At 43.9% G+C, this 23954-nt stretch overlaps 10 protein-coding genes across 10 annotated transcripts; 8 read left to right on the top strand and 2 right to left on the bottom strand.

Moving 5' to 3' along the window:
- Positions 1-48: 48 nt before the first annotated feature.
- On the top strand, positions 49-1322 carry V865_002343 (uncharacterized protein; the record flags this gene model as incomplete). The annotated part of the gene is made up of 7 exons (XM_066226145.1): positions 49-312; positions 403-445; positions 533-786; positions 850-906; positions 986-1049; positions 1124-1224; positions 1290-1322. The coding sequence occupies 7 exons, from the start codon at positions 49-51 to the stop codon at positions 1320-1322; spliced, it is 816 nt and encodes a 271-aa protein (XP_066082242.1).
- Positions 1323-2426: 1104 nt separating this feature from the next.
- Positions 2427-4563, top strand: V865_002342 (uncharacterized protein; the record flags this gene model as incomplete). Its single annotated transcript, XM_066226144.1, has 8 exons — positions 2427-3600; positions 3688-3769; positions 3844-3867; positions 3934-3998; positions 4121-4164; positions 4236-4304; positions 4409-4427; positions 4502-4563. The coding sequence occupies 8 exons, from the start codon at positions 2427-2429 to the stop codon at positions 4561-4563; spliced, it is 1539 nt and encodes a 512-aa protein (XP_066082241.1).
- Positions 4564-5846: 1283 nt separating this feature from the next.
- Positions 5847-7193, top strand: V865_002341 (uncharacterized protein; the record flags this gene model as incomplete). The annotated part of the gene is made up of 8 exons (XM_066226143.1): positions 5847-6357; positions 6424-6502; positions 6567-6590; positions 6656-6720; positions 6782-6825; positions 6893-6973; positions 7048-7066; positions 7126-7193. The coding sequence occupies 8 exons, from the start codon at positions 5847-5849 to the stop codon at positions 7191-7193; spliced, it is 891 nt and encodes a 296-aa protein (XP_066082240.1).
- A 509-nt stretch (positions 7194-7702) lies between these two features.
- Positions 7703-8989, bottom strand: V865_002340 (uncharacterized protein; the record flags this gene model as incomplete). Its single annotated transcript, XM_066226142.1, has 5 exons — positions 7703-7824; positions 7921-8218; positions 8325-8497; positions 8578-8650; positions 8774-8989. 5 exons carry the CDS (start codon positions 8987-8989, stop codon positions 7703-7705), a joined length of 882 nt encoding a protein of 293 aa, XP_066082239.1.
- Positions 8990-9528: 539 nt separating this feature from the next.
- V865_002339 (uncharacterized protein) lies at positions 9529-10436 on the top strand (the record flags this gene model as incomplete). The annotated part of the gene is made up of 3 exons (XM_066226141.1): positions 9529-9913; positions 10121-10221; positions 10329-10436. The coding sequence occupies 3 exons, from the start codon at positions 9529-9531 to the stop codon at positions 10434-10436; spliced, it is 594 nt and encodes a 197-aa protein (XP_066082238.1).
- A 225-nt stretch (positions 10437-10661) lies between these two features.
- Positions 10662-11323, bottom strand: V865_002338 (uncharacterized protein; the record flags this gene model as incomplete). Its single annotated transcript, XM_066226140.1, has 3 exons — positions 10662-10672; positions 10814-11120; positions 11213-11323. 3 exons carry the CDS (start codon positions 11321-11323, stop codon positions 10662-10664), a joined length of 429 nt encoding a protein of 142 aa, XP_066082237.1.
- A 349-nt stretch (positions 11324-11672) lies between these two features.
- V865_002337 (uncharacterized protein) lies at positions 11673-14398 on the top strand (the record flags this gene model as incomplete). Its single annotated transcript, XM_066226139.1, has 11 exons — positions 11673-11939; positions 12011-12185; positions 12339-12483; positions 12577-12606; positions 12678-12809; positions 12880-13120; positions 13254-13533; positions 13600-13634; positions 13695-14020; positions 14086-14175; positions 14263-14398. 11 exons carry the CDS (start codon positions 11673-11675, stop codon positions 14396-14398), a joined length of 1857 nt encoding a protein of 618 aa, XP_066082236.1.
- Positions 14399-15996: 1598 nt separating this feature from the next.
- On the top strand, positions 15997-16961 carry V865_002336 (uncharacterized protein; the record flags this gene model as incomplete). The annotated part of the gene is made up of 3 exons (XM_066226138.1): positions 15997-16724; positions 16803-16863; positions 16923-16961. 3 exons carry the CDS (start codon positions 15997-15999, stop codon positions 16959-16961), a joined length of 828 nt encoding a protein of 275 aa, XP_066082235.1.
- Positions 16962-18844: 1883 nt separating this feature from the next.
- On the top strand, positions 18845-21128 carry V865_002335 (uncharacterized protein; the record flags this gene model as incomplete). The annotated part of the gene is made up of 12 exons (XM_066226137.1): positions 18845-18898; positions 18981-19040; positions 19105-19138; positions 19198-19218; positions 19272-19303; positions 19382-19591; positions 19667-19787; positions 19858-20016; positions 20090-20417; positions 20511-20635; positions 20701-20817; positions 20875-21128. 12 exons carry the CDS (start codon positions 18845-18847, stop codon positions 21126-21128), a joined length of 1515 nt encoding a protein of 504 aa, XP_066082234.1.
- A 473-nt stretch (positions 21129-21601) lies between these two features.
- On the top strand, positions 21602-23462 carry V865_002334 (uncharacterized protein; the record flags this gene model as incomplete). The annotated part of the gene is made up of 10 exons (XM_066226136.1): positions 21602-22010; positions 22088-22230; positions 22295-22366; positions 22442-22550; positions 22612-22726; positions 22805-22905; positions 22967-23036; positions 23096-23184; positions 23243-23319; positions 23382-23462. 10 exons carry the CDS (start codon positions 21602-21604, stop codon positions 23460-23462), a joined length of 1266 nt encoding a protein of 421 aa, XP_066082233.1.
- Between the last annotated feature and the right edge of the window lie 492 nt (positions 23463-23954).

Below are 23954 nucleotides of genomic sequence, written 5' to 3'. Positions count from 1 at the left end.
AACATCCTTTTTCCACATCAGCGATTAAACCTTACAAACCACTTCAAAATGCCTCCACCACACCCTTTACGGCGAGTCTCAACAGGTTCATTATCATCTCTCGCTCGTTCGACCGACCGAAATACCTCATCACCATCAGGACTAGATCATCTGACAGGAGCAATGGTAGATCTCTCAGATGAAGTAGCCACATTGTCGTCGAACATCCAGCAGATGACCGCTCTTCATGATGCGCTGGGAACGTTCAACGAAGCATTCGCTGGCTACTTGTATGCTTTGAAGATGAATGCTTTTTGTGTCGAATGGCCTCAGGTGGGTGTTTCTCCACATCCAAACAATCCAATCTTATATGACTGATACGTGTGACCATGGCAGCCAGCTAATATGTCTATTATTGTGTAGGCGCCAAATGAACAGAGTTTCGCCAGGATGGAATCGTTACAGGGTGAGTAAAACAGAACACTTAGTACAATTCATCTGAACAAACAGTGAATTCTGATCAAGCTGATTATTCTCGACTGGGTCAAATCAGAGCCTGAACCCATACCTCAAGCGACAACCTCAGCTCAACCACCTACACCAATCTCAGCACCTTCTCGAACATCCTCATCGGCCAATCCGGCAGATATGACTTATGCAACTGCATACTCGTATTCTGAAGAGGACCCCGTACCTCCCGCAAGAACCAAAGCCAAAACCGCTGCCACTGGGCTAAGGAAACCTTCTGGTGGTGTACCAGCTAAGAAGACCGCTGGTGCTGCTGCTGCTGCAAGGAAAAGGAGGGAAGTGAGTGATTTATCGAAATGGATAATAGACAAATTGGATGCTGAGATGAGTATGGGATGATAGTTGGAAGTATCGGGGATAATAGATACGTTGCCGCTGGAATATAGAGGCGGTGAACCTGTGAGTGCTCTACAGAAATCGAGAATAATCAGCATGATAATCGCCATTGACTGATATAATCCGCTCTGTCATTCATCAGGTCGAACGAATGCGTATGGAGAAAGTTATCATGAAATTGATGGATCATCCTGAAGGTATATCACGTAAGTCCGTTCCTCTCACGTATACCATCAATACGATTGATGAACTAAAAAATTCGAATTTTAATGTTTGACAGTCAAAGATCTGATCTCTCCGCCTGATCTACCACAAGCCAAAGTGAATAAATGTTTGATAACGTTAGTAGCGAAGAAATTGGTCCAGAAACCTATAATAAATGTTAGTCCAGCTTGACCAAAATAAACTTACTCTGTCGTGGAAGCTAATAAACATTTCGTGTTCAGAAAGTCACTCTGTATAAATGGGTTGGAGTTTGAAACTCCTTCCTTTGTCCATCGATCATGTATCCCTATTACCTGCATCCCCGTTGGGATGATTCGGCATCTGGAAATCCCACTCCTGATTCGAGGCTATCGCCTATATTATAATACTATCGAATTGAACATGGGACGAAACGCACCTGAGTCGTGTTTCGTAGACCGTTGACTGGAATCACTATCGTGCAGTATAACATGATCAGGTACAGGGTACACCTTTAATCATCCCTCTATCACTGCGCAAAATGCCTCGGAAGCGAAAGAGAGGCAGTTTACGACACTTTTTTTTCTAATGATTGAGCTAGAACGCTTAGCTGGAACGTTCAAAATCTGTTGACAAAAAATACCTAAATTAGCCTCAACGGTCGATCTCCGAATGAGATTGGGATCTTGGTGAATGATACCGATCACAGATGGATGGATGGATGAGTACCTTTGAGATATGAAACAGGGTGTCACTGCTTATAGAAGTCAGGAAGGGAGAAAGAGTCGATAATCTTCTTTCCCCTTCCTTACAATCTAAGGTAAATTAGACTTAGGATTCAAACTGATTGACTAACAAACATTCTACACTAGCAATAATATAGTAATATCAAAAAAAAAAAGTTCTAGATTCAATCATCCATCAGGTAAAAGAACAAGATGGTCATAGTATCTCATATAACGAATCGATAATCAATGAGATTCATTAAATCCAAATCCACCTCCTTCCCCCTTTTATCTTTCGTTGCTTTATCCTTACCCATCAACGTATACTATCATATCACCATTTTCACACCAATTTGATCGTCATCTATCTGTGGCTATTGCTATTTCTGAGAGATAGTATACAGTACACCATACAAACTAGATCCATTCATTCATTATCACATACTTTACAGTATTTGATATCGTTTTCTTCTCTCGACTGTCCATCATACATTGTAGTCGAACTTTCTTTCCTTTTTATACTCACTACGATACAGCATAGTATACCGAAACTTGATCTGAATTGGCTTTCGCCTCTTCTCACATATGACAAGCGTCTTCTCTCCTTCTCTACTTACTGAATATTCATTTTGATTGATCAACTGGTTTGAGATCCCCTTCTCGTCTTAGGACAATATGCGTTTAACACTTTTTACTTTATTAATCTTTTCTCTCTTATTGACAACTACCTCGGCTCATCCTTCTGGTCATCATCCAGGACGTCGACATGCCAACAAACAACGGAGAAGTCGAGTCCAACCTTCATCTTCAACTATAGATACTCCTACGACAGCCAATACAACTCCTCAAAATGGAATAAAAAATGAAAACGCCACTGAACCGACTGCTTTGGGTTTATGGACCCCGTCTTCCCCTTCTGAATCGGGTGTGGGCTCCTCAAATGCCAACGCCAACGCCAACGCCGCTGAAGCTGCCGCTACCGCTGCTCCGCAACCCTCCGCCTCTGCTTCCGGATTAGGTTTGTTTACCCCTCCGTCCGAAGATGAAGGTACCCCAGACTCCGAAGCTGGCTCAGAAGGATACGGAGGATGGGGTGGCGGAGGTGGTGGAGGTAGGAAAAGTGGATGGCGTGGTGGATCATGGGGAGGTGGCGGATGGGGCGGTGGACAATCACAACAGCAAACACAACCTTCATCTGCACCTGTTGCTGGTGATATGGGTGTTGACATCTCGGCAGGAGTCGATGTGAGTATATTGAAAGCTGGCGGAGGCGGTGGGTATGGTGGATACAGTGCACAATCTACTGCTCCTGCATCACAGCCATACGCATATCAACCTCCTGCGAGTCAACCGTACTCCGAAGCACCAGTGCCATCCATCTCATCATCTTCTTACGTCGCTCCACCAGCTACTACGAGCTATCAGAGACCTACAATCTATTCGACCAATTACATAGAAGTTACAGAATGGTACACTCCACCATCTACACCAGCCACATCTTCATATCAAGCTCCAGCCTTGTCCGGTCAGACTGATCAGGGAGCTATCCGAACTTCTCAAATGTTCTCTCCTCCATCAATTGCTGGTACACCTACACCTACAGTTCCAAACTCTCCTTCGGCTGCAAATACGGGATATTCATCATCCACAGCTGGAGGATACTCTTCAAACGCAGTGGTAACCTCGGGTGGACAAGTTGTTCACACATCTTCATGGAAATCGTCATGGACGAACTCTTGGTCCAACGCTCCGTCGAGTACCTCTCAAGCTCCCGTAGCGACAAGTGCACCGCAGGATGATGATCAGAGGAAATTTGTGGATTGTCATAATCAGTGGAGAAACCAATATGGTGAGGCAGATCTATACACTTCACTTTACATCACCATACGGTGGACTGAAGACTGATTTTATCTCTGGTTGTTTGGATGATCGACAGGCGCAGGAAACGTCTCGTGGGGTGACGAATTGGCAAGTTATGCTAATACCCATGCGAGCGTTTGTGCTTCTATGACTCATACGTGAGTGCTACCTTTTCGCCATATCATATGGACTATCGCATATGATGTTTTTTGACTAATTCATGATCATGTAGTAATGGACCTTACGGTGAGAACTTGTTAGTGATTACGATTTTGTCGATTGGGACTGGGCGATGCTGATGATCTGATGATGACCACTACAGAGCAGCAGGTACGGATGGGTTTATGGATATCATCAGCTCGATTGGAATGTGGATGGATGAAGCTTGTAAGTACAGTATACCTTGATAAGTCAGCCTTACAAACTACAAATTGAGCGATCTGTCGTCTCGGTCGACGAATCACAAGGATTCAAGACACATGCTAATACAAGCCCTTTTCCTTTGTTAGCTGACTATGATGCCAGTAATCCGAGTTATAGTCATTTCACACAGGTGAGTTGTCCACTTGTAATGGCCCTCGAAGAATGAGTACTTACACCTCGGATGGTTTGCTTACTTCATAGGTCGTCTGGAAAGAGACTACTACTATTGGATGTGCAGCTATAAATTGCGGTGCAAATACAGGTATGGCAGTGAGTGATTGTTGTTCATTTGACTTCTACATACACACACGCATGTATATATATATATCGGCGAGCGGCATGCTGATTGATGACTGTTGAAATCTATCTCGTAGGGCCAAATATATATCATGTGTAAGTCGTATAGTCTCCTGATTCTCGCCCGTCGTACTTGCGCACAAGCTGACTTACATTGTTGCGGCTGTCAGGCGAATATCACCCAAGGGGTAATGTCATAGGTGCATTCGCCCAAAATGTCGGTAAGAGGTAAGGCCATATCTCTAATTCTGCAGGTACAGATTCAAGAGTGAGAATAGAGAAGAATTGTTGAGCTAAGATGGATGGATTTCAAGAATAACATGACATACAGACAGATCATGTCCTTCCGTTAGAAGACCTCTCTCGTTCTTCTCATAAATATACAAACATACACCTGGGACAATACTTACATACATTTATACATAAACGTACATATTGTAGATTCCTTCCTTCTTCCTGCGCTGTGCGTATTTTCGTTATACTTGGCATCTTCATGCATGTATATAATCACTTTCTTTCCGTTGACAACCTCTGCTGGTTGACCTTTACCAGGAATCGGTATGTTCCCTGCTTCCGCACGTGTAATATACGGTACAAGCTGTTTTCATTGAAATCTCAAAGTGCAGCTAGAAATTCGAGGAACCTCGTTAGGAACAGAGAAGAAATGTGAGATCACGCACGGACCTACAGTAATCTTAGTGGATGAAACGCAATCAAGTCACGCACGGATCTCGTCTAGAAGATCGGATGAATTATGAATCAACAGATCGGAGTATTTTTACGATACCTTGAAAATCTGAAACGAGGAACGGGGGAAAGGGAAAGGGAGTGAATCTCGTTGTGGGGTACGAGCAAGTGACGATGACTTGAGTTTCGTGTTTACAATTTTGAGTTTCTGGACTTTCCGTTTTATCCACCAAAAGACGTGAACCTCAGGCAGAGGAAGACGTGTTCTTAACGAAGAATGATCATCATCACGCACGAATCATCGTCATTCGTCATTCGTCACTCGTCACACCTCACGCCAAAGAGCCGAGAACGAGAGGAACGGATTTGATACCAAGATGAAAAGATGAAACGGGATTGTGATGGTTCCTGAGAATCAATCTTCTTGGTTGTTCCATCGTCATTCGATTAATGGATTAATCTAGACTACTAAAACAAGGTTCTCTCTCGACGATGCATGACCAACGGCTAACGATGATACAAGCGGGCGTCTTGGTCGTCTCGATCGATCTGTTAATTTTGTACTTGTTCTTATTGTTCATATAAAACACCTCCTTCTTCGTTTCTCTTCCTCTTCCTCTTCCTCTTCTTCACCACATTCTTCTTTCACCTTCTCGCTACCTGACTTAACACTCCAATTGAACAAGGGCTTGACGTCCATAAAACCATATACACTCTTTACATTCTCAGTCCAGTCCTTTCCTTTTTCTTTCTCTTCACGACCAAAAATATCTCTCCTTGACAATTACGAACAATAACGAAATATTCTACTAAATTGTAGCTTTTACAATGTTACGACTCACCTTACTTCCTCTTCTCACCTCTTTGCTTGTTATTCCTCATGGGGTAAATGCTGTACCTCATTGTAGACCCCATCATAATCACAGCGTATCTACGGTCACTCAATGGTATACGAGACATCACCCTCAAAGTACTACCGTCCTATCGTCGACTATCCCGACTACCTCGGCTCAAGCTAGCTCAGATACTTCACTCGTCATTGAAGATCCTACTTCAAGTGACAGTGCAGACCCCACTTTCGTCCTGGTCTCTTCAACTAGTTCTACCTCTGAACAACCTGTTCCCACTTCTACTCTCGCTTCGGTCGAACAATCATCTGTACCGGAATCATCTACTTCCACTGCTGCTACCGAAGTCGCACCTTCAATTACCAACCTCGCTGCTCAACCTACCTCATCCAGCGTCTCTAACACCACTTCAGGTGGAAGTGGAAGTGGTACTTCCGATCCTGATGCTGATTTGTTGGTCAAGCTTCATAACGATTTCAGAGCTCAATATGGTAGGTCCATCCCCTCCTCCGGATTATGTGGTTAACGACGGAGCTGATGTCAATGGGACTGTGTAGGCGCTGGGACGGTAACTTGGAGTACTACCCTCGCTGATTATGCAAAATCCCATGCGACAGCTTGTAACATGGAGCATACGTGAGTAAAGACTACTTACTTGATTTCAATCAAGGAGAGTCACTGATCCCTTATCCTTACACAGTAATGGTCCTTACGGAGAGAATTTGTAGGTCTGACTTATCGAACTTGCATATTCGACATAGGAGCTGATGTGAGATTCCTTCTTCGCAGAGCCGCTGGTGCAGGAGGTGGATATACTATTACAGATGGTTTCAACGCTTGGGCTGATGAAGCTTGTGAGTTCGCTCAACTTGAAACGTCTCATGATCGGAGCTGACGAGAGACCATTGATAATAGCTGAATACGATCCAAGCAATCCTCAATACAGTCACTTCACTCAAGTAAGCTCTCTATTTATGATTGTCCCCCCTCAAGCTATATGACGCTTACCCAATCGTTGTGTCGTAGGTGGTATGGAAGGCTACTACCGAGATTGGATGCGCTGCTGTTACGTGTTTGGACGGTACGATTTTCAGTGATGTTGGTTCTGTAAGTTCTTTTCCCCCTGTATGATCGTCCACCCTCCAGCTGACCGTTGTGTGATGATGCCTTCCCGATTAAAGGACTCCCTTTACATCATGTGTAAGTTCTCATTATACCAAGCTCAGACCATTCTTAGCTAATTCTGATTCGATCGATAGGCGAGTACAACCCACCTGGAAATGTCATTGGCCAATTCGCAGAGAACGTCGGTTCCAAGACGTCTTAAATCGAGCTTGACGCTTTGTCGGATACTGTATACTTTCAGCCTTCGATAGGTTGCATGTACAGTACTCCACGATACGGAACCTTGATTATTACAGTAACCCGTTTATTCCCTTCATTCTACTATACCAACCTATACCCAGACTATATATATAGCTTATTTACAGTATATCTGTTTAAATCTTCATGCAATCATCCCTATCTGTATAAGTGATGTTCACACAGCGCTTTGGAGGACTGCAACCCATTCTTTCTCCCTGAGAATGGGTGGACTGAATATTTTGAAAGCAAAACCAATAAATCTTTCAATATCCATCGATATTTAACATACAACATATATACGACTTGAAGAAAGAGAAATAACTTTATATTTACTTCTTTATAAACCTGTTTTCCAATCATTCGGTCTAAGATATTCATATTCACGACTTGAGTAACTATTACATTGGAACTCAACTATATATATCCAGCAAAGTATGGTGTTCGATATTCGAACACTTCACTTCCTTCTCTTCAATCCACTCCGAGCAAATACTTCTTACAAAACTCCACAGCTGACGAGTTGGATTCTTCAAATGCGATTTTAGTATTCTCATGATCTAATGTTGGTCTAGCCGCAAAGCCGTGAACAGTGTCTAATAGAAAAACGAAAAAAGGGGAATCAACATCCAAAAGTATTTGTTTGGAGTATCAATCGAAAATGGGAAATGGAACAAGTTGTTGTAACATACCTTCATGTACTTTACATTGGAAATCCACACCCTGATCATCCTTTTTCTTCTCAAACGTCTCTCTAAGTTTGTTGATATCCTTCTCACCGAACATCTGATCATGATCTGCCAAATGCCAATAAGTAGGTTTAGTTATTTTGGACCATGTTTCCTTCTCTGGTGAAGGATGACAGATTACCCCTCCGACTAAGATGGTATTGACGGGATTGGACAAGAGGTGTTGGACCATTGCTCCTCCTCTGCAATATCCTACTACCGCTATCGAGGTATATCCCTCGGAGGTGAGATCGTTGATTGCCTAACATCGAATGATCCGAGTCAGTGTGGGGTATGACGAATGAACTTATACTGTAGGTTTGTTTGGATGACACGATATAAATTATAAATGTGTACATTACACTTACACTCTGAGCTAGAGGTACTTGTTTCTTGGGGAATAATAACATAGGTAACCATCTCCATGTCTTCCATAATACCTCGACGATCTGGTAGATCGTTGTGAACCATGATCGACTGGCGTACTGGTCGGGGTACAAGGGAGCGACAGAGTCAAACACCTCCACAGGAGGAGGGTCGACTGATGATATGAGAAACAAGAACCAAAATATCAGCTCAGCGTGTCATTCCTAAGGTACCGATATCGATATCGGTACCCACTGATATATTCTGGAACGAACACATTGATCTTCAGTTGATCGGCAAATGCATCAGCCATGATCTTGGGATTGGGCTGTGAATAATTAGTTATACAAAAAGGTAAGCTCAATGTGTACCATTCCATATAGCAATAACCGGAGTTTCTCCATATTTGCTCCTCATGTGATGGTGAATTACTACAGGGCGAGTCACTCACAAGTGATAATCCAAATGCATCTGTCAACAAGACTAGAGCGAGTTTACCATCTATCACTTTCGCTGTACCATTCTCATCCCCCTCGGTCTTGGATGGTGTAGTATGATATCTTCCTACTTTCCTTTCACCTTGATGGGCCGGTTCAAAGATCCCTCTGGGTGTCCCGGTCAGTCTACTACCGGTTAGACAGCATGGTGAGAGTGGTATAAAGGTCATTCTGCCCAATCGGAAGAAAATGAGACTACTGGAGAGATTTACTTTGCATGGGAATGGTTGGATTGTGGGTACATGAGGATCTATTTATACCTTATACCTTGTCTAGGTGTTTGGTCCAGTCAACCTCTGTCAACTACGAGTGCTCACTCTCTCTGCTACTCCCCTCCCCGCTTCTTCGGTGCCTTGTGGTATGTGGTATGATGCCGATCAGCGTTAGTCGACTGGATGACCTCCACCACCATCAACTCGTAATGATGATAATTCAATTGCCTCGGTTGATAGAGGGTATTTTGTAATCACCATTAGGAAATCGATTACAAATTCGAGGTCACTTACAAAGTTCGGCTAAGAACCTCATGACGTTGATCGATCCAGTTGAATCGTTGTTTCTTTCAACCACGAATGAGTTCTTACATTCACAATTCCTCTTGTCCAGATCGCCTACAATCACATTCAAAGTACAAACACAAGACTTGAAAGCAGATCTAAGACACCGGAAAGGTCCTCACATCTTCCCGTTAAAGGTTGAAGAAACCACCATGCGATCATCGACTGTCCGACCAATCATCACCTCCCTCTCTCATATACGTCCTAATGCTCAACCTCGGTGTATTCCACCTCTATCGCAACGAAGCAACGTTCCTAGCATCCAATCGTATATACACAGACGATCATTCCAAAATATCCTTTCTCCTTCTCCAGACTCGGATGATAAGCCCAATCTAGCTATCAACAAGCTCACCCCTAGGGGATTCATCTTATCGGATAATCTGGTCATTCCAGGAGGATGTATATTTCACAGTGGACGTGCGGTCCTATGGGATGTAGATCCGCCTTTGACCCATGAAGCAACGCTAGATTCAATGTGGAAAGGGTGGGGGAAGGAGAAGTTTAGGGTTTTTGAACTGGTTGTTCCTAGGCCTGGTAAGTCTCTGAGAGAGCAGGAATGATGAGGTGGAGTTATATATGACGATAAGGCTGTCTTGTCGTACATTTAGAAGATACACTTGGCTTGGGGAAATTGTTTATCGAGCAAAGTCAAATGTAGAGAAGAGAACGAAGAAAATCCTAGATGTCCTGATGATCTTGATACGAGTGGAAATCAATCTAACTACTATCTTGATGATATAGAAATACTACTGTTCGGAACGGGCAAGACTGCCATCCCTGCACCTAAACCTATAAGAGATTACATATCAAGTCTGGGTATACAGCTGGATGTGATGGATACGGTGAGTGGACGATATCCATCAATTACTCCATCTTGACTTATTTATGTTGTCAGACTCATTCCGAAGGAGATCATTTTCTGATCTATGTTGTCATTATGTTATTTTAGCGTAATGCGGCTTCGACATATAATCTCCTAGCTGAAGAAGGAAGGACGGTAGCTGCTGCGCTGTGTCCTCTCGAACCTATCAATCCTAGAACGGGTGGACCAAGGTAGGACGACTCCTAATGGAAACGTAACAATTTGCCTACGCGGGCAACAATATCTTTCATAGACCCATTAATTCGGGTATAGGATTGATGGACTCTACTAGCACGGCCTCGTTCTGAGGGACATTCCAATCCAATCCAATTCACTTGATGATTATTGCTTATACATCATGCATGATAATACCATATTGTTTTTCTATTTTGTCATTGCTCCTGACTGGGAATGACCGGTCTAGTCGTACACTGTGAGAAAAAAAATTGATTAGCATTCGATTTTCTCCAGCGTTGTCAGAGTGGGCAGAAAGTATATTCTCTCCCTCGTCGTGCTATGGCGAGATGCTCCTTCCACTTGTATGATGTTGACACGATAAAAAGGCGACTCACCATGTATCAAAGCGAAACTGCCTATCCAGAATAACAAGAACCCCAATAAATTCTCTTGATTTATACCCGTCAAGGCCCAATATCCTTTCCATTCTATGCTCTTTCCTCCACCTGATCCACTACTTTGATTATCTGCTGATGAAGTATTCGAATGAGCTTGGGGGATATATCGTCTAACGTCGAAATTGCATTTCAACACCAGTAGGATAAACGAGGTGAATATCGAGGAGATGAGGTACAACAAGAATCCGTTGAGGTTGGTGAAGCCTAATATACCTGATATGAGACCTGAAAAGCATGCTGAGAGCTAAGTACAATATGAGAATCAGTATGAAATGCGACAGTAGCTCGTATGACAGAGAGAGAGATTGAACGAGACCAATGAGGAAGGGAACTCACTGTACCCAAGGATGATAGTATCCTTGTGTTGTGCATTACCGATGGTGGATGTAAGGGAGACGCATCTGGTGCGAGGTGTGCTCCTGTTGGTGGCGGTGCGGCTGGGTTCATGTTGATAGATGACTTTGAGGTTGCTCGTCTGTTGTACTCGTATTCAGCTCGAATTGTGAATTATCGATGTATGTACTGTACGTGATGGATTGACAGAGTGACTGACTACTGGGAGTATGATGTGACGGGATCAAATCTGTTTTATAATGGAATTACGTTACATCGGTTAAGGGGATGCTATACATATGTACAGGAATTGCCGCTCTCAACAACCAAAAGATAACGATCACATATGGTAGAAGTATACTTCTCGGCTATCATCGCTCTCTCCTTCTCTCTTTCCCCTCTTCACCATGCATTGATTCACTCACCGATACAACGACTGATGATGATCAACGAATGACACATAATGTCCCCCACAAGCTACACATTGACTCCGGGCGAATCATCAAATTCAGCCTCAACCTCATCACCTTATTCACCCAACCCCAACCCCCACAAGGACTCGCACAACCACTCCCATCCCATACTACACCTCCATCAGGCTCAATCGCAATCGCAGATCACCGATAAATCCCAGAGATCGAGAGATGGATGTCTGACATGTAGGTCCAGGAAGGTCAAATGCAATGAGGAGAGACCGATCTGCGATAAATGTAGGATCAAATCAAGAGAGGTGAGTCACAAAACTGCCTTGATCCTTTGTGATGTGATGATATTCACATTGACTGACTCGTTGAGCAATAGTGTTTGTGGCCATCAGGAGATGAAAGTGAAAGGCGACGTAACAAGAAACGTAGATCAACCAATACACCTGATGGTATCTCTATGTCTACGCCAAATAAGAAGCCCTCTCAGCCGAGTAGATTATCTTCAATAGAGCTTAAACCAATCTTACCTTCATCGACATCTCTACATCCCGGTACAATCAGATTACCACCTATCCAACCTTATCCACTGACACCTGCTCACTTACATTCTCAACCTGTCTATCCTGACAATGATGGACGCTCGCAACAACGTAATCAACATAACCACAAATCAAAATCTACGATACCTATACGTCGTATAAGAGGGATAGTCCACATCCCACCTAACTTTTTACCTCCCGATGCACTCAAGAACAAGAATGGTACTGGTAACGCGGACGGTACGCTAAATGGGGATCTGGTAGATTGGTTGGTACCTGATAAAGCCAGAGCAGGGCTGATGATGGACCCGTAAGTTGCGCTTCATACTTTCCTGCTTCACATAACGGCAAATCGATTACAAAAAAAATCGTGGGACTGATATTAGACCTGATTGTACAATAGCTCATTCCTCGAACCATATTTTCCAACGGTGTAAGCTGCACTTCTCACTACCTTGGAAATTCACGAAGAACGTAAGCTGATAACCGAGCATGTTTTTATAGAGACGAACGTCTAGTCATACGCCATTACCTCTCGAAAACGGTCCATATCATCATAGCTTTCGAATCCAATCATCGTCCATGGAACCCCTGGATCACCGTACATGCGCCTCTCGCGTTCAAACACCTACCGGGGTACGTACTTTAGCTTTGAGTTCAAATTATCGATCACTCCAGCTGATAGTCTTGATTATCTACGACATAGTACCAATCCCGCAGCGGACGCTCTGAGGTCAGCAATCCTAGCAGTTGGTGGAGTCCATCTCACGTACTCTACCAATCCGAACGATCAAGCTGCCGCATGGCGAATAACGAAATCGGCCAAGGTGAAAGTGTTGAATCTGATTAGGCAGACTCTGGAAGATAAAGATGGAAAACCGAAAGTGTTGGAAAAGGAGAATATAGAGTTGGTTTTGGCGGCGCTGTTGAGCTGTACGATTGCTAGTGTGAGTGGGACCACCTCTCTCGTGGTTGGTTTCCAATTTCATTTCTGGATTCGTTTGTTACGTTGGATTGGAGGGTCAGATCACTACAATACACGAGACAATATGGGCTAACCATGATTACTCCACATCACAGTCCCTCGCTGCAGACGACTCATGGCATCACCTCTTATCATCCGTCTTATCGCTTATCGACCAACTGGGCGGTGCACAAAACATCTTGCAAGACGCTCCAAGAGATAGATTATCACCTTATCGATTCTTTATGGAACAGCTGGCGATCCGGGATGTGTTCGGATGTATGACTACGGAACTCGCACCGAGTATCTTGCAGGATGCATTCACACCGTGGTTCTTCGAGGCTGAGAGCTGGTCGAGGAGCGATTTTGAGTGGGAGAGCGTTGAGAGGATGTTTGGTGGGTATCAGCTTTACATGTAACGTTAACAGGGAAACAGAAGCTGATGCCTATGCGTACGAGTAGGTATATCAAGGGGAATGGTGGATATGATATCAAGAGTGAGTCAGCTATTGGAGCCTTGTTGATGTGACTCAATGGCTGATCCATCAAACGAATAGGCTTGTAATTTGATAGCCTCTGTTCGAGCTCTTAATCGACACTTACCGGAACTTGCCTTACCTACCCTCGATCCCTCCTTGGCGTCACTACACAAAGCTTCATCAGAGTTGATGTCAGAATTGAAGATATGGGACGAAGCTGAAAACTTTACACCATTACATCCGAGAACACAATATGGGAATCACTCGTATAAACATGCGATCAGGATAAGGATGTTGAGGAAAGTGTATAATATCCCCAGTGATGATCAGAGAGTCGTCAGCAGTTCACAGGCTATCATTGAACTTGCTGGAGAGATGTTAGCTTTGTATGGGAAAATCACCTGGTAAGTTGAAGATATCGCTATGTGTAAGAACCAATTGTCGCTGATCTCTGGCATTGTCTTTGTAGGTTGACTTGGCCGATCCTCATTGCCGGTTTTGAGATTCCTCCTTCTCATCCCTCTAGACGAACAGCTTTAGACATGTTGGGTGCATTTGGGTGCGTCTCTTTGACCTCAGCTGAAATCACGATTATGACTTTAGAGCTTGAGCTGATTCTGATTCTGTGTATTTATTTGTTATATAGCCCCCACGCATGTTTCGATAATCGAGCGGCGGCAAGGATGTTATCTGATTATTGGATGTGGCACGATATGGATGGTGATCATGCGACCAGTTGGGAAGTCGCTAGGACGTTGAATCAGAGACCTTTCTTGGATTGAGCGTTGAGCGTCGACGGTCGAGATATGAATACTGTAGAGAGAGTCAAGAAGGGTTTTGGGTTAATCTTTGGAAGTAATTCGGTTGTACTGTACATGATGATCACGATCAAACTTCATGGAGATATTTTTTTGACTTACGGAAAACAGAATGTTGTACGTTACTGGTACCTTTGTATATAAGATTATTGTAGTATATTGCACACGCAGATAACTGTATATCATTCTGATATGGATGACATGACACGTTAAGAACTTCAACTGGCAAAGTCAAGTGCATGAATGTGATTGAGAGTGCTGTATTATCCCTGAATATCAAGATGAGATCTGTATTGTCAATCATGAACGTCATAGGGTTCGACAATTGCTAGGCCTGAGCACCTCAACGCTACGGTGTGGCGAAGAATTGGTGGTGAGCTGTTCGTCCGTCCACGAACAAATCGGAGAAAACATAGTCTAGCCTTCGAGAGTATCACGGAGTATTGACTTCGGACTTCCGTCATTGCCTTCTCTCTCTCATACAGAGCAATTGCTGGCGAGCGGGCCGTGTATGCGGACGGATCATGACGATGTTGTTCCTTCCTTTCATCCATTCGCCACTTCCACCTAAGATGTCTCTATAGTATTGTATGATAGGAAAAATTGCATTCGCTTATCAAGTCTGCATCCGAGGTCATACGACTTTCTCTGAAAAGAAGTCCTTTGATGAGTTTCCCCGCTTTTTCACCGTACCGTAAGCTATTCGGAGTACCTCATTGGAAAATCTCTCGTCTCACCTCTCTCTTTTACCTTTATTCTTTAGAAATAAAGTACCGTATGAAGAAAGTCCGAGTTGATCGTACAATTTCAAAATGAAAAAGACATTACGGTCCGTAATACTTGCTTCCTTTGATTATACGCAATAAGATATACACAGACATCAACAAAGAGAGAAAGAGGGCGAGACAGATCGGTGATTCAAAGAATTCTATTCCTATTGTCTTTCTACAATGTATCATCCATTCATTGATTTTCTGTCTTTTCGTTATCATTTTACCGAAGACTTTTCTGTCACCCCAGCTTCTCTCTCCTCCTCCCCTACTCAGACTCCCCCTCAACATATAATTCGTTATAATATCCCTCCTCTCTTACGCTGTGTTTGACACTTTCTTGTGGACCTCGCCTCTCACACCTTGTATATCACTTCCACAAGTTCTCCTTCCGTATCACGCCATCAATTTGTGCGTACTTACAGCTAACCGAGTGACTCATCCTGCTTATATACAAACAAAAAGACAAACAAAAACCCAAAAAAGGAAAAGAAACGCATTATTATCTCTCTGTAGCTATACTTCTTTGATTCCGAATAACAAAGTCTTCCTGCCATCATCAGAACTGATAAGATAGTTGTGCTCTTCTAGAAACCTTTTGTCTTGAAACTGTTTGTTTTCAAGTTGCTATCACTGTACTTGTGTTCTTTCGACTTTTGCCACCCCTTCTCTGAAGATAAAAACAGACCATTTGACCCTCTACCAAAGGATAAAAGTGAATATAAAGATCGAATCCATATCACGAAGTTAAGCTGTCCACCAGTGGTCTCAAGGTAGAGAGTAGATGTCATCATGCCTACAGGGGTACCAAGACTTCCTGACCCTTCACCACGTTCACAGACTACAGGTCAACCGCATTTTCTTGGATCCGGTCAATCCAGTATGTTCCTATCCCCAGTTCAGGAAGCAAGGATAGATAGTTGGAGGAAAGGTGCATCAACCGCCACTCCACCAGGACCCAAATCGATCAACGTGAAATCTGCTCCTGCGTCTATAAACCAACCTTCTAGTAAAGGTAGTACATGTACATGCACGTGTACATGTACGCAGTGTGGTGGTGGAACAGTGATGGAATGTCCTACATGTGGAGGATCAATTATCAGTGGTGTAGGTTCGGGCTCATGTTCATGTTCCGTTCATTCACCAAGATCTAAATCCAGTCATAAATCGAAAAGATCAACTGGAAAAAGTGGAGATAAAGTGAATGGACCTAATGCACATATACATGGATATTATTCTTCTGGAAGAAGACAAACAAGTGAAAAACATAATACTAGACCTGAACCACCTTTACCTGTCTCACCGAAATCGCCGATAAACTTTGCCGTACTGAAAGCTCCAGATAAGTTGGAATTGACAGAGACAGAAAAAGTACGACCACATCAGGTAGGAGTTCTACCACCTGTTCAATGGCCTCCTGCACCTGGTCAGGAAATCCCAATGAGAGCAATGGCAAAACCAGCTATGGAGCCACCGTTACCTAGGATAGCAGGTGTTAGAGATCCTGTCAGTCAGAATTAGTAAGTCTGTGGAATTTGCTCTCCTCGGAAGAGCTGTGTGTATATGGGCTGAGCGCATAGACATGTTGGTGGTTTTAGCTATAGGAACATGTTTCCTCCCTATGCGCACGGACCCACACCGATGATCCCTGGCATTCATGTGAGTGTGTGTTGATCTCAATGTCTTTCATGGACCTAGCTGAACTGGCGATGACATAGCCAATTGGCATGGTCCCTGCTCAACCATGGAACACCTGACAGGTCATCCGAGATGTATTGTCGCGATTATCGAAATTTCTCCGACATTCATCTCGAATCAGAGTAATCTGTAGTTGGAAAAAGAAATGGATAGAAGGCGGATCGAGCTGGAGTTCTTTCATTGTAAGGCGAAGGCCAAGCAGAAGCAAGCGAGATTCGAGGATGTATCCTTTGTCTATCTGATGTGTGGTAAGTGGGGGAAGAGCTGGATTAGGTGTTGTAGATTTTACTGTAGCATAGTGTAGATATTAGCAGAACATCATAAAGTACAATAGTCTAAAGTCGAAAACAAAAGTATATAGTAGTTAGCTTCAGCAAGTGTCATCAATAACGTAGTGACACATCTAAAAGTAAGAAGTTTAGCAAAAATGTAAAATATGATCAGCTCCGAATTGCATCTAGACCTTTTTTGTCTCGAGGCATGCACGAGGACAAGGGCACGAGTAGCTCGTTAGTTGTGTGTCAGGCAGCTGAAAAGTCACATGCACAGACTATCATCAGCAGCTTAGTCGCATTGTTTTGGCGTTGAAAGGTTAAAAAACCCTTTCCGAATCACAGGGACATCAAATCCAAATCCCGACTTGGTCGATCAACAAGATAACGAGGGCGCATACACAAACACAAACTCCGATCAAAGATACACATCCACACAACGATAGATCCATCTCACTCTCGTTGATTTACCTCTCGTCCAGCTAAATGCTTGAGCGATTGGACGATCCGATGCCCTCGGGAACGTGTATGCAGCATGTCATTTGACACTACCATATCCCTCTATTAGTGCACAGTTCAGTTCAGTTCCTTTGTTCTGTGAATTTCCCATTGTCCGACAACAAGCCACACAGCATCTGGAGTGAGTCAAAGATTCAACAACCTAATCCCAATCAGCCCCTATCCCTGTCTGAACAAGGGCAAAATCCCTTTTAGTTCAGTTGAATCAACCTTTGTCCCACTTGACGGACCGGTAGATCACCGATCACTTCAACCAGTACGATGGACCGTTTGGAAGAATCTTCATCTATATACTTTACGATTTCTTGTTCCATTCATCTTCCTGCGCTTATTTATCATCTTGTATAACCATTATTCTCATAAGATCTGCTGTTCTCAACTACTGAATTTGCTCGTTCATCTTCGTTGAAGTACTGGAATATTAGTCACCGTGAAATCAGAGTGTTTATTGATATTGTCAAAGGTGAGTTAGCTGTCCCCTTCATCGAGCTCGAGTTAGATATTCTGGAGTATTCGTCTTGCTATTCATTCATCTTATATCCTCTCTTTGCTATTTATCTACCCAACACTGCGAAGTACCTCTTACTTCATGCGGATTACTCTATCTTCATCTTGAACCTCCACCGATTGTACTTCGGTAGACAATTGCTTCCACTCGTGTCGACGGAGTATAACGTCAGATTCCCCAGTATTCAGGAATCATAGGCACGTCAGCGGCTTGTATGGGCTCGAGGTACTTTATTCAACCCTGAATCCCATATAACCCGAGAAGACCTCTTTAGCAGTTCCTTATGGGATGGCAAGCTTTACCCATAAGCTTACGCAATCTCTAAAATGGATAACCCCGCTGACGTTTTCGATTTTCTGGACCTGCCTACTTTATTTCTCTCCGGTTTCGCCGATTCCCATCCTTGGTGACCTCCTATCCGATAACGAATCCCTACCAACCTACGAACGTCATATAACAATCGACCCTTGGCCCTCGATTATTCAAACCATACAATTCCATATCTGAATCGAACTTTTTCTGTTTTCTACCTTTTGCTCAAACACGCAATTGTCTATACCTACACCTCTCATTCTTCATTCTCTCTTTCTTTTTTGATTACTTTACCTGTGGATAACCCGATCTGTGTAGCATACATACCAAGATGAGTAACGAAACCAAGACTCACCCTAGTGCTAAGGCACCCCAAAAGACTGTTGTGAGTACCCAACTCATTGAAGGGATCAGTCCGGAAAGCTATCGAGATACGTTGATCGCTTATGGTTTTTTTCGGATCGTAGCTTAATTTGGGCAACTTGCCTCCTAAGCTCAAGCCTTCTGATATGAAGCAGAGTGCGAGTGTGAGTGTGTGCTGTATCCCTACTGTAGATTGGGCAGCTTGATTCATGAGTATTTGTCAAATAGCAATACCCCCGAACTCCTTCTCGTGTTAACCCTAGTAAGTTTGGGCTCATGTACGATGGTCATGAGTGGTTGCTGATTCGTGATCATCTACAGATCAACCTCCCTGGCCTGCGTGTAAGTCGAAAAGCTCTGTAATCATGTTGAAGTTGGATGCTGATATGGCTTAGACCGAGGATACCATGAATACTCCTTCGCTCACGTACGTACTACATTCTTTTTCTTCTCTTCTTCTCATGCTTTGGGAATCGCCCGGTTAACCTTATCTATGATCGTATAGGCTACTATGGGTGTTCGACTCCCTACCATCTTGGGTAAAGCCATTGATGACGTATGGAAGACTCTCAACCAAGAGTACGATGAGGAGAGGATTGTCGATTTGGTCAATTGTATTCACCGATTAGAAGATTTGATGGGTGACTTGCAAGGAAATAGCAAACTTAGACCTATCATCGATGATGGTGCTGGTGATGTTGCTCTCTGGAACAAGGTGAGTTTACAACCACACGACATATATGGGTTATCGTGTATAGCAGAAACTGATCCATATGGATGTACGTGATAGGAAATTGCCAAATTCTTCAGAGGAAAAGACTTCATGAATGCCCCATGGCTCTTTGCTGAAGCTTACAAGTACCGAAGACTGAGAGAATGTTTCTCCCTTTCCAAGTACTGGATTGACTACGGTGAGCAATCATATAATTCATCCCTCATCACCCACGGACAGAGAATGTTGGCTGATCTATGTGAATACAGATGTCTTCTTCAGGCAAAAGTGTGACACCTTCTCTCGATCCAACCAAGCGGTCTTTGAGCTTTCTCAACGATTTGCTGAACCTCACAAACATGAAGGAAACATCTCTGCTGAAGCTCAACTGGAGAAGAACAAGCTCTTGTTCCTCGAATTGACTCAAGGTAAGTCCATCCCCCCACACCATTATTCGGAGCCCTTAGACTGACAATGTTTTGCTTGCTATCTCAATGATAGTCTGTTTATGGGGTAACTCAACCGACTTGTCATTACTTATCGATATGACCGAAGAAGACATCAAGAAACTCCAATCGACCGGCGGAGACCACTTGGCCGCTACCGAGAAGAACATTTTAGGAAACGACTTGCATAAATTGGCAGACTACGTCATGACCATCAAGAACGGTCGAATCGACTTTGTTCTCGATAACGCCGGTTTCGAATTGTACTGTGATTTGGTCTACGCCGATTGGTTGATCCAATCTGGAACTTGCTCTCAAGTCATCTTCCACGGAAAGAAGATCCCTTGGTTCGTCTCTGATGTGACTAAGAAGGATTGGGATTGGTAAGTCACCATACCTACGACCAATCACATCAATTTTGATGTACCCGGAGAAAAGCAAGATCGGTCAGCTGATGGAGAATATGGATACGATAGGATCCTTAATTCTTGTGTCTACGGACAACTCTTCCAAGATGCTTCTGACGCCGAAGTTGAATCGCTCAGAACTTTGGGTCACAGGTGGAAGCAATACGAGAAAGAGGGTAAATGGAAATACGAGGGTGAGTCTGCCACAATTTGCAGTAATCAGACTTTAAATGACCTCCTAACGAACATAATATTGTAGCGCACCCCTTCTGGTGTACCGGATACACATTCTGGGACCTCCACTCCGAAGCCCCTGATCTCTTCCAACACCTCTCTGAATCTGATCTCGTCATCTTCAAGGGTGATTTGAACCACCGTGAGTCCTCCACACATCCAGTAGCCTTAGGATGACTGACTGACGACTGTTTTATAGGAAAACTCACTTACGATTGTCACGCTCCTCTCGACACACCATTCAACCAAGCCATCGGACCCCTAGCTTCCGAGGCCGGTGCTCCACCTGTCGCGTCGTTGAGAACGATCAAATCCGATGTGGTTGTCGGTATTCCATCAGGTGTCGGTGAGAAGCTCGACGACGAAGAACCCGGATGGAAGATTTCTGGTAAATATGCTGTCGTATTGCTCTCTCAAGGTAGAAAGGGTGAAACTCCCGTTTACAACAATTAAGGGGCTGTTCTCTCATGAATTGGACGAACGAATATGGAATTGAAAGAATAATACAGAAGAGGGGGAGTTCGCCAACGCTGGAATTGTGTCTAATGGTTGGAAAGACGTGAAATTGACTTAGAAGATTACCGTCTGATGATTCTCTTGTGTATCTATGCATTCACGTTTTCTCCCCCATTCGCCCGCAGGCCATCATACTCAAGTGAACAGCTGCCCTGCTCATGAGAACTCTGCTGTCAAGCTAGCAAAGCACAACCGCCCTTTCTAGCCTTCGTACAATGAGGACCAGAGGCGGAACTCGCCGACTTGGTTGCTGGCTGTTGAGAGAATTGATTCCGTCGCGAGCACAAAGTACGGTAGTTGACTCCTGTTGACGATATAGAATACTCTTTGAACTCTACTGATATCCATCCTTTGTCATCTAACTCGGTTTTCAATATCTTCTCGCCCCAACCATCGGCTCCCTGATCAAAATGGCTACCTCAGCAGACCCGCTGGATCTCCTCCGGCAATCCATCATCTCCTCCCTCCCACCGACACTCCTCACATCCTCTTCATCCGGCGCATCAACTCTAGCAGAAGCTTCTTTCCTCTCCTTCCCCCCTGTCTCTCCTCTTACAGACTCGCCTACGAATATCGCCAAAGATACTTCCACGAGGTATACGTCCAAGGCAGGATCGAAAGATGAGTTCTACAATATAGGTCAATTGTGGTTGGCGTGGAACGAGAGGGAGAGCGGTGTGAGGGATTATTTGATGAAAGGTCAGGCTGGAGGTGTGGGTTATGTGACTATCACTGATAGGAGGGGTGTGGTCGAGTACTTGACTGGGGAGAGTGAAGGTGTGGGAAGGGTTTTAGGTAAAGAGGAGAAAGTGGAAGCTGGTATGTTTGATCTCACATTATACTGGGTATAATCATTGACAGTCGGATGGTACTGATGCTGCTCTACTACAATGCAGGTCAAGAACCGTCAGCAGCATCAGCTACTGCTGAAGCTCTTCCGTCAGCATTACAATCCTCCGGAGCTGGACCTTCGAAACCTGCTGCTCCCGTGAAGAGGAAATATGAGGTGGATGTAGCGGATAGGGAGTTTTGCAAGAAGGTAAGCCATGATTTGCATAGAAGAGTAAGAGTACAAGCATGTCGATTCTCATGTGTGGAAATAGCTTCGAGCGGAGGAGGTAGAACTCCGAGACAGGAATACAGTACTTCGTTCATCGGGTGGTGGGAAAGTTAACGTAAGTACGACTTTGTATTCAACATATTCCATCATGCGGATGACAACGGCTGATGGTGATTGGTTATCCACGTAGAACTTCGAAAGTTTCCTGAAGACAGTCATGGTAGAGAAAATACGAGCGTTAAGGCAATCGTTCGATAAAGGTGCTAGTAAAGCTGCTGCACCAGCTCAATCGCAGACAGGTATGTGGATGTTGTTTATCCCAGATATCTAAATCACCAAATATTAACTTGTAATACATAGGAGTACCCACAGGCCCGAAGAAGGCAAGATCGACACATCCAATCATCATCATATCTTCGTCCCCTACATCGCTGCTTACCATGTGGAATGTGAAGAAGTTCCTGGAGCAAGGAATGTGAGTGAAATCATCTTAACTGTTTCCTTTCCAGGCCGTTTATGGGTCACACAGCTGATCGATGACGGCTTGGAACAGATTTGAGCCATCTGAGATAGCTAGGCAGAACGAAGTTGCTCAAGGGAACTATAAAGCGGAAGATGTCGTACCTATACTCAGGAAAAGAAGTGGACCTCATGGTGAGTCGCATCCCCTCCTAAATGGTCTTTGTCAGGGAACAGTACTAACTTGTTTGTATAGGTGACGTGACTAGTAAATACTTTGTCGTGGATGGTGTGGAGGCGTTGCAGAAGTTCGGTCAAGATGCATGGTATGTTTTATAGTCCATTGTCAAGTCAGTTAGAAGCTTACGAAGGACACCTTTTCTAGGGATCGAGTGATCTGCGTGGTGACGACTGGTCAAGCATGGCAATTCAAACCTTATAAATGGCAAGATCCAAGAATACTCTTCAGGAATGGTCAGTTCACCTTGTCACGACGATTTGAACAACAAGCTGATTTTATTTCCCTGATCAGTGAAAGGAATATATTTCCAATGGCATAATGAACCGGTCAACCCTACTGTGAAAGACTGGAACGTGACGGAGATGAGAGTGAGTAGCTATCTCTCGACGGTTCCTGTGTGGGGTAGCTGACAGTCAAGCAATACTCGTAGATCGATAGGAACAAGAGACATACTGATAGGCAGGTGGTAGCTGATCTATGGAGGATATTAGATGGGGCTCGAAGGAGGTAGACATACCGACGGGATATCTGATGCAGTCACGATACCGCAACTCACGTGGGTGATGCGTTTGAGGATTAGTATGGTGACATGCATAAGTAAACATATCATCGCAATGACTGTCCATGGACAGATGAGGAAGGATGGCGAGTTTCAACATCACTTTGCTGACGCAAAGGATATTAGCACAAAAGGTCCTCATACTCTTACAGCTGGCAGGATCAGTATCGACTCAATCTCGAGGTTTCGACTTCTTCTTTCCAATCTTACATGTCATGTATATGTTCTCTAACGCGATGGACCTGCCCAGTTCCGTTAATAGCATAACTGCAAACTTGTCAGATGTTTGGTACGTTCCTCGTCCTTTCATCACATGCTCCCTGTCAGGACCCCTGGACGACGCCCTTTGATATATGATATCATGTTCATTCCAAGATTGTCCACCCCTTACTGATCGACGATATACTTAAGATAGAGTAAATTACAAGATTTTCATCTTTCAGG

This window comes from Kwoniella europaea, chromosome 1, assembly GCF_036810445.1.
Source record: "Kwoniella europaea PYCC6329 chromosome 1, complete sequence".
In the NCBI taxonomy this organism is placed as follows: Eukaryota; Fungi; Basidiomycota; class Tremellomycetes; order Tremellales; family Cryptococcaceae; genus Kwoniella; species Kwoniella europaea.
This window is presented reverse-complemented; position numbering and strand designations above follow the sequence as displayed.